Source organism: Sylvia atricapilla, chromosome 13 (genome assembly GCF_009819655.1).
Source record: "Sylvia atricapilla isolate bSylAtr1 chromosome 13, bSylAtr1.pri, whole genome shotgun sequence".
Classification (NCBI taxonomy): domain Eukaryota; kingdom Metazoa; phylum Chordata; class Aves; order Passeriformes; family Sylviidae; genus Sylvia; species Sylvia atricapilla.
The window spans coordinates 1,771,888-1,784,865 of record NC_089152.1 but is presented as its reverse complement, the minus strand read 5'-3'; the positions used below and the strand labels follow the sequence as shown (position 1 = coordinate 1,784,865).

Sequence of the window (12,978 nt, the reverse complement as noted above, 5' to 3'; positions counted from 1 at the left end):
CCTGCTGACCAATGAGAGCGCGCCTTGCCTGAACTTTTGCCACGGCGGACAAGTTGATACATCGCGGGGGCGTGTCCGGCGCGCGGCCCGCGGGGGGGGGCGCGTTAACCCCTGCGCTGCCATGACCTACTTTCAGACGCCAGCTCGCCCACCCCCCACTCCGGGCCGCCGCGCCGCTCCCCGCCGGGCCATCCCCGCCGCCATCCCGCCCCGTCGGCAGCGCGGGGCCGTGCGGGGCGGGCGGCGGGCGGGCGGCGGTGGGGGCGAGGCGCGGGGGGCGCTTTAAGCGGTCGGAAACCCGAGCCGGTGTTTGCGCAAGGGCCGGTGCCGCGCGGAGCCGCCGGAGTGTCTAGACTGGCACATGATGGGCGGCAGCCAATGGCGGCGCCGCTCGCGAGGGGCCCCGCGCGCGCGCCCCGGCCACACAAAAGCCGGCGAGGGGCGGGCGGGCGCGAGCGGGCGGCGGCGGCGGCCCCGGGAGCCGCGCACCGACCCGCCGCACCGGGGCCGCGCCCTGCCATGCGGACAAGGGGCGCGCTGACAACCGGCCTGCGCTGCGGGCTCTGCTGCTGATTCTGCTTCTTCTGCTTCGCCTTTCTGATTTAATTTTTTTTTTTTAAATTTTTTTTTTTTTTTTAAATACTATTTTGGCTGAAGGGGATCCGACGCCTCCGAGCGGCCCCCGGCGCCGGTTCCCCGCCGGGCGGCACCCCCGCGCCGGGCGCGCTTTCCCCCGCTCCTCCCCACCTTGTATGGTGGAGCGGCCGCGGGGCGCAGCCGAGCGCTGCCCCGGGCTCTCTCCGGCCGCCGCCGCTCCCCGCCCGGCCCCGCGTTGGCAGCCGATGTAGGGCACGGCGCGGCGCGCCCGAGCCCAGCGCCGCCACGGGAGCGGCCCCCGCGGCGCCGTCTATGCCCGCGCCGCCCCGCCGCCACCCCCATGGTGCGGCCCGCCGCGGGCCGTCGGAGATCCGCTGGGGAGTCCGGGCTGCTCCGGGGCTGCGATGAGATAGAGCCGGCGGCGGAGCGAGGAGCCGGGCGGGGGGGGGGGGGTGCGGCGGAGAGCGACGCGACCCCCCGGCCGCCCGCGGGTCGTATGTTCAGGTCCAAACGCTCAGGGCTGGTGCGGCGACTTTGGAGGAGCCGCGTCATTCCGGACAGGGACGGCGGAGATGGGAGCGCCAGGAGCGGCCACGACCTCGGAGCCACGGGCAAGATCGCGGAGAAAAGCCCCTCGGCGGAGCTCCGCGCGGTAGCGCGCAGCCTGCTGCTGCGGGAGGCGGAGGAGCGGCGCGGGGCGGCGGCGCCGTGCGGGGACCCCATGGCGGAGCGGCGCGGGGCCCGGCTCCGAACCCCCGGCTCCGCGCCGGACAGCGACGGCCGGACCGTGACCTGCTGCCTCTTCTCGGAGCGGGAGCCGGGCGGCCCCCAGCCCGCCCCCGCCGCCGCTCCCGGCCCCGACGGCGCGGCCGACGGCGGCTCCCCGGAGCGGCGGGGCCGCGAGGCGCGGGCGCGGCTGCTGCTGCTGGAGCAGGAGCTGAAGGCCGTCACCTACTCGCTGCTGAAGCGGCTGAAGGAGCGCTCGCTGGACAGCCTGCTGGAGGCGGTGGAGTCCCGCGGGGGGATGCCCGGCGGCTGCGTCCCTGGTGGCCCGCACCGAGGTGCGCCTGGGCGGCCTGGCGGCGCCCCCGCACCTCCTCCTGGCAAACTGTTCCGCTGGCCCGACCTGCAGCACCCCGCCGAGCTGAAGCCTCTCTGCGAGTGCCAGAGCTTCGGCGTCGCCGACGGACCCACGGTCTGCTGCAACCCCTACCACTTCAGCCGCCTCTGTGGGCCAGGTGAGCGGCGGCGAGTTGGGACACCCCCTGCGTCATCCAGCCACCGATTTGGGGCTTCGGTGGTTCTGAGCCCTCCCTGGGTCTGTCCGGACACTCGTGGGGCAGTGTTGCGGGGATGCCCCGGGGGACGCGCCTGGCGCGGGGTCCCCTCCGCGCATCCCCCCTTCTCTCGGAACCAGCGGTTCCAGTTGTGCGTAAAAACCCCATTTCTCTTTATTGCTGGCTTGTGGTGTTCTTGGTGTTTTTTCCCGCGGAGTTTCCCCGCTCTCCGGGAGCCGGAGGGGCGATAATCGGCGGCTCCATCCGCTGGCGCCAGCCTGGCTCGCTCCTATCGGAGCCGGGCGGTCACCGCCGCCGGCTTAAAGCCGCAGGCGCTTCGGGGGGGCCGCGGGGATGTCCCCGGAGCGGGGATCCCCGGACCCGCGGGGACAGCCGGGGCTCCTGCTCTGCTCGGCTTTTCCTCTTTTTTTTCCCCCCCTTTTTTTTCCTTCTTTTTTTTTTTTTTTTTTTTTTTTTTTTTTTTTTTTTTTTTTTTTTTTTTTTTTTAGCAGCAGGCAAAGTGAGCGTTTTCAAGGCGTGCGTTTTTGGTCTTCTTAAGGGTTTTGTTGTTGTTGTTGTTTCTTTCAGCAATACTCGGTAGTGTGTCTCCATGTCAGCAGGGAGTAGTTGCATGGAGCCAGAGACGTGTTGGGGAGTGTGAGGTGCAGAAATCGAATGAAATTTAACTGGCTGTACAAAAACTGTAATGGAACTGGGCCAGCTGGATTCCCAGTGCCAGAGGGCAAAGTTAGATGGGCTATTGGGGAAGAAATCCTTCCCTGGGAGGGTGGGCAGCCCTGGCACAGGGTGCCCAGAGCAGCTGTGGCTGCCCCTGGATCCCTGGCAGTGCCCAAGGCCAGGCTGGATGGGCTTGGAGCACCTGGGACAGTGGAAGGTGTCCCTGCCCATGGCAGGAGGTGAAACGAATTTATTTTTAAGGTCCCTTCCAACCCCAACTGTCCTATGACTCTATGCTGACTGTCCCTTTTTTTTTTTTTTTTTTTTGGGCAAGAACTTTGATTTTATTATTTCTTTTGCAATCTGGGCTCCTGCCTCGCTTTGCATCACTTCTTTCAAAGAAACTTCTCTTCTGGGCGTGCTTCTCCCGAAGGTCGCTAGAGGCTGGAGGCAGCTTTTTTTTATTCCAGTTGGAGCTGGGCTGCGCTTTCAGGAACGGGGCATTTCTTTTAGAAAGGGGAGAAGTTTCCCAGTCTCTGTCCTGCAGCCCTGGTGCTTTTCCCAGCGGTGAGCGGCTGCCAGCCCAGTGCTGGGAGTAGTAGAAAGCAGAGCTGTTATCAAGTGGCTCCTTATCACTTGGATAATGGGTGACTGTGCCAGGACCCCACCCGCGCCGGCTGGGCGCTGCTACAGGAGCCAAGAGAAGCCTCGATGCCCTTTTTCCACAAGTGGCTCCCTGCAGGGATCATCCTGTTGGTGTTTTCCACCCTGTTTGCTGTGGGGTGTAAAAGTTCTGGGGTTCTTGGAGCCAGTCTCTGGTGACAGCAGGTCTGGCATGGGACCAGCACAGTCAGGTCTGGCTGTTACATCCATCGGGCACATCAGCACCTTTTTTTGTTGTTTTTCTCTAATTTTCTTTTGGGCTTTATAAGCAGCCTGTGAGAAGAGCAGCCCTCTCCATTAGGGGAAGCTTTTCTGAGGAGCAATAGGTGACCCCAGAGCCATCCCCCGGGGGATGCTGAGGTCGGTTTTGATGAACTCCTGCAGGCTGAGCTGCAGTTGCTGGCTGGGTGCTCTCAGGTCCAGGAGGGAGCAGAGGAACACTCCCAGTGTCTTCCCTGCTCTGGGCTCAGTGTGGTGTCACTGCTGGATGTCACAGGACAGTTTCTCACTGAAGTTGGTGCCTGCTCAATGCTGATGCCTTCAAACAGCCCAGCTGCCTGCACACTCAGTTTGGGCAGGTTACAGTTCAAGAAACATCGCTGCCATGTTATGGAAGGGGAAAAGAAACCCCTCTGATCAGGGCTGGGGTGGATGGAGAACCTTCTTTGGCCTTCCCCCTGGTCTTGGCCCTTCCAAGAGCTGGTTGAATGCCCTGATTCAGCACAGCACCTCCGAGGACCTGCTGAACGTGGAGCACATGGCTGCTCCAAGCCGAGCTCTGGAGCTTTGTGGGCTGGATTCAGGGTGGCCTCTGCCCCTGAGCTGCTTCTGTGCTGTGGCCTTTTGGGATGGATGGACCAAAGTCACTGGGGTGGCTTGGTGGCTGGTGGCAGCCCTGTGGGCCCAGAGGATCCTTCCATCACCCAATCCCTCTTATCAGTATTTACAAAGGCTTTGGGGAGGCCCTTGTCAAGCCCTGTGTGTTGGAAGGTTGTCTCCCAAGGCAGATGAATGGGAATGTGGCTCTTGGGGAGCAATTTGATGTTTTGTGTCACTCATCTGTGAGTGTCCAGGCACAGATATGGAGCAGAGGGGTGCAGCATTTTTCAGTAGCAAAGCCCACTTTGAAACTCCAGGTGGAACTCCCGTTCGTCAAAAACTTAGGAAAACCTTGGTCTCCAGTTGCTCCAAGTGTTTTGTTTTTCCCCTGGGTGTTTCTAACCTTGAGAGAAGAGCTCCTACCCCAAAGGAGAAGGCGAGAGAGGGTTTGTTGGTAATCTGAACACAGCTCTAACATCAAGTTTTGTTTTTTTTCCAGAGTCTCCACCACCTCCCTACTCTCGGCTGTCTCCTAATGATGAGCAAAAGCCACTGGGTACGTGTTTTGTCTTCTTTTGATCTCTGGGGAACTCTTTCATGGTGCAGCCCTGCTGCTGCTTCTGAGACAGCCCTGCCTGGCACGTCAGGCAAAAGCCAACAAGTCGGGCTTTTATGGCTGCTCATTATTTCTGAGCAAGCATCAGCTGATGGGTTTTATAAAGAAGTAAATGGATGCCAGTTTATCCTACCAAATTACTGTGCAGACACATGCATATTTTCCAAAATAATCCGAAGCTCTATTTTTAATGAAGGCGTAATGAAAGGTTGCCAGACGTCATGTTTTGTCTGTGTGTGTGTGTAATCTGCGGGAGTGGGAGCTGCTGGGTGCCATTTCCATAAAGGCCTGCCTCTGCTGCTCCGTGGAGGAACCAGCTCTTTCTTACCCTTCCTCTGGTGCTCACAAAGAGATGGGAAAGTCTTTGAAACCGTGGCCCTGTGTCGTTTGTGGACGGGGTGTCACTTTTCCTGGGGAATTCTAGAAGGTTTTTCTCAGATAAAGTTGGTGGAAGCAGCTTTGGGGTGTGGAGTGCAGGGTGCTGGGGATCCTGGCAGCCTTGGGTGCTGCTCCTGGGTGCTCCACGTTGGCCTGGAGATGCTTTGAGCTGGCATCCTCACCATCCTTTCTCAGCTTCTTGCTTCATTAAATGGGAAGCAAAGACACGGGAGGGAAGAATCCCACATCCCTCTTGGATTTCTTGCTGGGATCAGCGCAGCTGGGAGCTTTTTCTCCCTTTATCCCGTGGTCAGTGATTTGCTGGGGTTAATGACCACGGGGAGCTGGTTTTGCTCCCATGGGGCAGGGACAGGGAGGAGACAAATGGGGTTTTTCAGGGATAGGAGGGGACAGCAGTGCCTGTCCCACCCTGCCCTTTTATTCCTTTTTTTTTTTTTTTGGTGTGGAGGCAAAAAAAAAAAAACAAACCCCAAAAATTGTCCCTCCCTGTGCTCCCCCTTTCCAAGTTAATTCCCTTTAGAAACTGCTTGTGCTGCAGGGAGAGATGATAGCGAGCGACACGTGACTTTATTAAAACAACAGCCAGGGGTTGAAATTTGCTTCACTGGCTTGTTTGATTGGAAAAATAATGGTTAATCTGTGAGCAAACAGTTGAGCACTTAATTAGAGGGGTGTAAGCAAGAGAGAATAACAAAGACTCTTAACTTGTTAAAACAAAGTTTCCTTCGCTTCAGCAAAGAGGAAGGAAGGAAGCAAGAATAAACAGCTTCAAGAATTTAATGGTGATAATTAAGTATAGTAACTCTGACTTGTTTAGAGGCTTAATGTAACTTTATCCAGTAAGCACCAAGTTCCTACTTGTTTGATCAACTTAACTGGAGTTATTTTTGTGGTCGAGGCAATTCAAACTTTGCATTTGCGTGGTGCAGCTCCAAAGTTAATCGCTGCTTTCTGGCTCTGTGGAGAGTTTCTCCCGGGGAGGTGCTGGGAAGCTGAGCAGCCAGGGGTGCTCACATGCAGCACGACTAAAATAATGCTTTCTTTTCTTTTTTTTTTTTTTCTCTCTTTTTTTTTTTTCCCTCCCCAGATCTCTCAGATTCCACGTTGTCTTACACTGAAACAGAGGCTACAAACTCTCCCAACGTGACGCCCGGAGATTTCTCAGGTTGGCAGAGCTGCTGGCGTGGGACAGGAGGGGGAAAGGACACCAAGGGGTGTCGTGGTGCTGCTCTCGGTTTGTGTTCTGCCTGCGAAAAGGAGGACAGAAAGAGCAGTTCTCTTGAGTTGGTTTTTCCAAAGGAGCCTTGTTGTGATGAGACACTGTCTGTGGGGTGAGCAGGGAGGTTTGGGTACAGGATGTGGAGGGCACCCAGACCCATCCTGAGCTGTGGGGCAGGGCTGTGGGGTCAGGCTATGGGGCAGGGCTGTGGGGCAGGGCTCTGGGCCCTCCCCAGTCCCCTGGCAGGGGCAGTGGGGCTGTCCTTTGCTGCTCTGTGCTGTTCCTGCCGGGCTGGTGTTACCTGCCCGGCCCTGGGCTGCGCTCCTGCTTCCAGGAGCTACAGGAGCCATTGAAGATCCCCAACAAAGCTCGGCTTAATTAGGTCCTGGTTTGTGCTCTGCCCCACCCTGCAACCTTTCATTCCCTTAATGGGGCTCTGCAAGGCCCGGGGTGGTTTGAGCTGACAGCAGGCAGGGTTGGGGCTTTCCCTGGCTGCAGTGTGATCATTCCACAGCTTTCTCCTTGCTGTCTCATCCCGGGCTGGGGGCTGACTGTGAGGGGCCTGGCTGTAGGACCACATTTAATGTCTTGCTCTGAGAAGTGGGATGAAGGCAGCCAAAAGTGGGTTTTGGTGGAGCCCCAGGTGCCTCCTTTGGCAGCTGGGGTGGGGCTTGGCCACCTGTGAGCCTCATTGCTGAGCACAGGGATGGAATCTGCTGCTCACCTGGGGGATGCTGTGAGTCAGGAGGAGTGGTGGAGGGGACCTTTGGGGTCCTGGTCCCTTGCTCGTGGCGTTTCTCTTCGTTTTCTTTCCTTGCAAGAGCTGGTGGTCAGTTTGGTGAGGAGTGTGGTGAGACTTGGGCACTCCTCGGGATGTTTGGGCTGATCCCAGCCCCAAAGGGTGTTCAAACAGCACAGGGGCTCTATGGTAGCACGGTGACACATTTCCCTTTGGGGATTTTCCCTTCTCCTTGTGCTTTCAGGTGCCCCTGTGGTGGCTGGTGCCAGCCCAGGAGCTTTTATTGTACTGCCAAGTGTCCAGAGCAGGGGAACAATCGATGGCAGGACTGGGATCATTCAGCCTTGTGCTCTAATAAACGTGTCTGCAATTCCTAACAAACATTCCTAGGGCTGGATGCACGTCCCTAAAGCTCCCCGTGGCTTTGGTTATAACTTGATAATTGGCATTAATTACAGCAGCCAGGTTGGAAAAGTGGGGGTCCTGAGGATGTCATGGTTTAGCTCCTCTCATGGCTCAGTCTTTATGGGACATCTGGTGGGTTTGCTGGAAGAGAGGAGAGGTTTTAACTTTTCCTTGAACAATATAATGATAACATGTGACTGAGATTGTGCTGAAACCGGATCCCTCCTCTCCCCCTGTGCCGTTTCCAGTGGTGTAACTTTTAATAAGAGTCTGGGCCTGGGTGATTTATTTTTCCCCAGTGCTCAGGATTGCTGAAAGAGGATAAGAGCCCTGCTGAAGTTAACCCGTACATGTCATCACGGGGAGGTACAAGGGGAAAAACCCACTTAGGCTCCAGTCTACCTGCCACATTTCAGTTTGTTTATTCTGCATTTCAAACTCGTTTCATGGCTCTGCTTGTGGGAGTGATGCACAAAGCACATGGTGCTCCCTGCCTCCTCCTGTGCACCCAGGGAGCTCAGTGTGCATTTAACTCATCTCCCAAAAATAAGTACGTTTTGGGTCTAGCACCAAGCCACTGCTATTTATTGGTCCAGCTTTGATCATCAAAAAAGCTTTTCCTACTCAAACCACAAAATTCAGTTTTGGGGTAACAAAGAGAACCATTCTTTTCCTGTTGCTCCTTCACTTGATGAACTTCTAAAACAGGAGGTTTTTAGCATGAAGGCAAAAGGTGATCTCTGTCATATGTGTAAATTTTAAAAAAAAACCAAAACCCAAAACCAAACCTCTTTTTAAGTAGAACCTTTCACAGCTATAATATTGCCCTTAAAAAGAGGGCGATATTATAGCCCTTTTTATTAAAAAGATTAAAATATTAGAATTGCAGTGAAGTAGAGCTCACTGTGAAGCTGAGAGGAGCAGTCAGTGCTAACTGGAGGCACACCCAGGTTGTGGATGGTTGGGTGGACATGACCTGGATCCATGGATGATACCCAGAGCCCTCTTCATCTAATGCTCAGAGCATCTGGGTCTTGGAACAAAGCTGTTTATCTAAGGATCAGTGTCCAGCCACAGCTTTTCCCTTGGAATGGGGAGTGTTTTCCCAGTGAGGTACAACAGCCTGGCCAAGATCTGGGTCGGTGAGAAAAGGCACTTGGAGATGTGTGACCCCAAAGTTTCCTCCTCCTGAGCTCAAGCAGCGCCACGTTCAGGCTTCTGAGAGCACCACGAGGGGCTCCATCTTTTCCTCCTTGGATTCATTTCTGCCTGGGGAGCAGAGCTGAGGGGAAAAGCTGCTCTTTGGGGAGTTCTGTTCCAAACCCAGGTGGTTCCCTGGCCTGGGCTGAGCCTGGGCTGTCCCCAGGGAGCCAGCAGAGCCTTGGCCAGCCCTGGCGTCACCGTGGAGCTGGGGAAATACCAGGGAAAGGGCAAAATCCAGCAAGGCAGGAACAAAAGCTCAGCCTCGTGACTCATAATTGGTGGAACATTTGTAGTAATTTTTTTTTTTTTTTCCCTTCCCCTCAGACTTGGCTCCTCCAGCACATGCCAAGAAGCTGCTGTACCCGTTAGACTTGCCAGGCGTGTGGAGGGCTGGGCTGGGGTGGTGGGGACGTGCTGGAGCAGCTGCTGTGGGCTTTCCTGCCTTCCTCTGAGCCCCACAGGGCTCTCTGCCTCACCAGCCCTTCTCTTCAAACCCATGGAACAGCCCCCTTCCTGTTGAAGAAGCTCCGTGATGAGCATTGAGCAAAGTTCTTGTTAGTGGTGGCTTTAAATTCTGGAGGTCCTGAGGGGAGAGCAAAAGGTGGCCTTGCACCTGTAGATCTCTGTGCTGACTTGGCCATCCCCAGGGAAGGTGCTGGTTTGGTTCTTTTTCCAAAAATAATTGGTTTGGGTTTTTTATTTTTTTTTAAATTTCAAAACCACCTCCCATGTGCTAAAACTCTCCGAGAGTTTCGGCTCTGGTGAACCCTTGTGTGGGTGGAAATGTGCATCCTCCAGAAGAAATGTTGAATTGGTGGTTTGTTGGTGGAGGGATGAATTCCTGGCCACGCTCCAGAGCAGCAGGAAGGTGTTTTCCACCTGGAAGTGGAAGCTCAGGCGTGAGTTTATTGCCAGCAGCTCTGCTGATGTCCAGAAGGTGCTGGGCTCCGTGTGGAGATGACCTCTGCTTGGTGTGACTGATGATGGTGGAAAGAGAATTAACAAAGAGACAGAAACTGAATGGGCTGGAGCTTATTTAAAATATTTCTGGGGGTTTTTTTGGTTGGTTTTGTTTTTTGGTTTTTTTTTTTTTTTTTGTTGTTGTTGTTGTTGTTTTTGGGGTTTTTTTTTGGGGGGGTTGTTTTTTGTTTTGTTTTTTGGTTGTTTTTAATGTTTTTATAAGGTTTGAGAAGATGAGGAAGTTTTTACAGGGCAGTGATGGGGCTGGGGGCACTGGATTTGGGGAGCAAGGTCTCTGTAGCACCAAAGGAAGGAAAAAGAAAGCAGGAGCATCCATCCCAGCTGGTGACTCAGCCCTGCTGAGGCAATGCCACGGCTCCAGGCAAGAGCCAGAGGGGTTTTTTTCCTGCTTCCAGCAATATTTAGGATGAACTTAAGGAAGCATATTTTAAAACCCACTGAATGGAGAAAGTGAACGTCTCCCTTCCTCTCCCTCCCCCCCCCAGAAATAACAGGCTGCAGGATTTATGCTAACAAGGAAATTTATGAAGATCCTGTGTGTGTTAGAAGTAGGAAAATAAAAAAAAAAAAAAGCCCATTAAATCTGTCAGGAGGATGTGTGTGGCAACTGGGCAAACATTGCCCTTTCCGGGCTGGGGGAGAGATCCTGGAACTACCTGGTAAGAGAAAAAAAAAAGGATATTTTTCTCATTAATAGGGCAGCAGTTTCTTCTGAGGGGAAGATGTTGGGTTTTGAGGATAGACTCCACTCTGGAGCCTTTTCATCCCTTTTTTTCCCCCCTCTCCTGCAGAAACAAATCCTTTAAAAAAAAAAAAAAAAAGACACAACATATCTGTGCATCCAGTTTAATCACAGACAGATGTTTGTTTGGGCCAGTAATGGGTTTGGTTTCTTTGGTTTTTGTTGTTTTTTGGTGTTTTTTTTTCTTTCATATTTAACTGTAGGTTTGCTGGCTGCTCTTCCCCCTGTGCAGTCTAGAACAATCAGGGTTTGGCTAAAACCTCTCTCCTGGTCAGAGGAACCAGCCTTGTTGCCAAGAGCTACTTCTTTGATGCAAAAAAATACATCCTGGAGGTGCTTTGTCAGATGTTTTTATATGAAACCGTTTTCCTCCATAGTTTCAGTTTGCCAACGGGAAATAAAGTGCATCTATTTTCCAGCGTGCTGCGGAGAGGGAATTCTTGGCTGGCTCTGGAGGCTTTTCCCACGTGGCTGTGGATGGCCTGGGATGTTGGAATCCCCATGGGAAAGCTTCAGAGCCGCAGCCTGGAGCCCCTGGAGCCTGCCCCTCCCTGGGGCTCTGCAGCTTCTGGCCCTGCCTGGGGCTGGCATCAAAGGCAGCTTCTCCCACTGCAGGCTGAATGACGGATTAAAGCCTCAAAGGGAAGGTTGGGAAGCTCTGGGAGCCCAGCCCTGGGCCTTTCAGTGCTGTCCCTTTCACAGAGGGGCAGGTGTTCTCCTTTAGTTTGTATAAAAATGTCTCTCTGGGGCAGTGATGAAGGCAGCAGGTTTAGGGAGGGCAGTGGAGGTTTTTCCATTTGTGATTACACAAACGGGGGCTCAGCTCCTGGAGTGCAGCCACCCCTTTGGAGCAGAAGGTGAAGGGATCATGGATTCTGTGGCCAGGTGGGCTCCTCCTTGTGTCCCAACCCTGCTCACAGCACGGCTTCATCCACGAGCAGAGACTATTCCACCTGGGACAATCATAAGCAGACGAAGAAGAAGTTATTCACAGCATTGAGCAAGCAGCAATTTAAGAAAAAAAAATAAATTCAAGTTTGATGACTTGCCAATGGAAGAGAAGCACTCTAGATGAAGGCTGGAGGGAATTATTACCCCACATGGGTTTTTTTTTTTCCATTGAAACCCTGTGGGGTAACTCCTGTTGGGCCACCAAACCAAGAGCATAAAATACCCCCCTGGTTATGGGCTTGTAGTGCAGGACAGCGATGTGGGCATGAGGAATTAATTTGAAATTAATTTCGTGGAGGCTGAGGGACCACTGAGGGATTTGCTGGAGGTGGTTTGTGCTGAGGAGGGGCATCAAGGTTCCTCTGAGGTTTTGGATCCTGTGCAGCAAGGAGCAGCAGCCTCCAGAACCAGGCTGGCAGGAGGGCAGGTGGGGAATGTTCCTTTGTGGCTATAACCCTCCAACGAGCCACACTTAAGAAATGAGGACAATCAGAGCTGTCCCTAAGAAAATCTGGGCAGCTGGAGTTGGCCCTTGCTCAGGAGAAAGGAAGGGAAAAATCCAAACTTTTTGGATTGAGCCTCAGGATCAATGCCTGGGGTGGCACAGGCTGCAGCAGGGGTGGGAGAAGGTTGGTCTCACCAAGACTGGACCCTGTATTTGTGTGTACACACAGCTCCCAAACTCCAAAGGAGAGTTTTCCACGAGGGAGCCGGGCAGGATGATGCCCTGAAGTGAAGGTTCCACGGGCTGTATTTTTATTACATTTATATTATATTGATATTATATATATTCTATCCTCAGCACCCTGGGGAACAGGGTTCCCTTGGAGGCAAGACGCTGGAATTCTCAATAAATCCCAGCAGAGAGTTGCTTTCTCTCCCTCTGTTACCTGGAGCTGGGATGGATTTTCACAGCTAGCCCTGGATGTTTTCAACCTAGAAGTTCTTGGAGCAAGTACAACACCCAGATAAAATATGTTTTTGTCTGTGGTTCGTGGAGCAGTTATGATGTTTGGCCTTGAATCACAGGAGAATCACATCCCTCGCTTCTCCAAGCACCTAGGCACGGCTCTTAAAAAAAGAAACATCAGGAAGCAAGCAAGTTACTTAAAAGTAAATTAGCTTAATCTTTGTAGCCTAAACGTTACATTCTTGCACCCTATTAGGGGTTGGATACAACTTTCTGGGTAGTAAAAGTTCCTTTGATGTAGCTCTGGTTGTGTCCTTTAAGCAGCATGGATCCAATGGATCCGGCTTTGTTTGAACTTTCCTTTTTTTTTTTTTTTTTCCCTGTGCCTGTGTTTTGCTTTTTAAAGGGATTTGCTGAATACTGGACACAGTGTATTTATGACCTTTGAAAACGGTGAATGTTTTGAAGGAGGAATTTTGGCTTCTTATAGGGGGACCTGTAGAGAGAAGCTTGTGTTCACAGTCCCAGTAATAGATTTTTTTTTTTATTCTTTTTTTTTTTTTTGGTGGCACTTTGATGAGTGAGAGGTGTTTATAGGCTTGATTCATAACTGAGTTACCAAGGTTTTCCACGGAAATAACTTATTAAATGTGTGGCGCTCCCCGGAGCCATTGAAGTCTGGAGATTTGCTGTTCATCAAAGGCACCTCCAATTCCTAACTCAGCATTTTACCTCTGGAGGATGCTCAGACCCAAAGGGGGCTGTGTGGTGTGGGAGCT

At 53.4% G+C, this 12,978-nt stretch overlaps 1 protein-coding gene across 1 annotated transcript in view; it reads left to right on the top strand.

The window, feature by feature from the left end:
- The first annotated feature begins 624 nt into the window (after positions 1-624).
- SMAD6 (SMAD family member 6) overlaps positions 625-12,978 on the top strand; it is a 37,833-nt gene continuing 25,479 nt past the window's right edge. The window contains 5 exon segments of the mRNA XM_066328187.1: positions 625-1,639; positions 1,641-1,695; positions 1,698-1,835; positions 4,534-4,590; positions 6,137-6,214. Of these exon segments, the coding sequence (XP_066184284.1) occupies positions 938-1,639; positions 1,641-1,695; positions 1,698-1,835; positions 4,534-4,590; positions 6,137-6,214 (1,030 nt within the window). The 5' untranslated portion in view covers positions 625-937.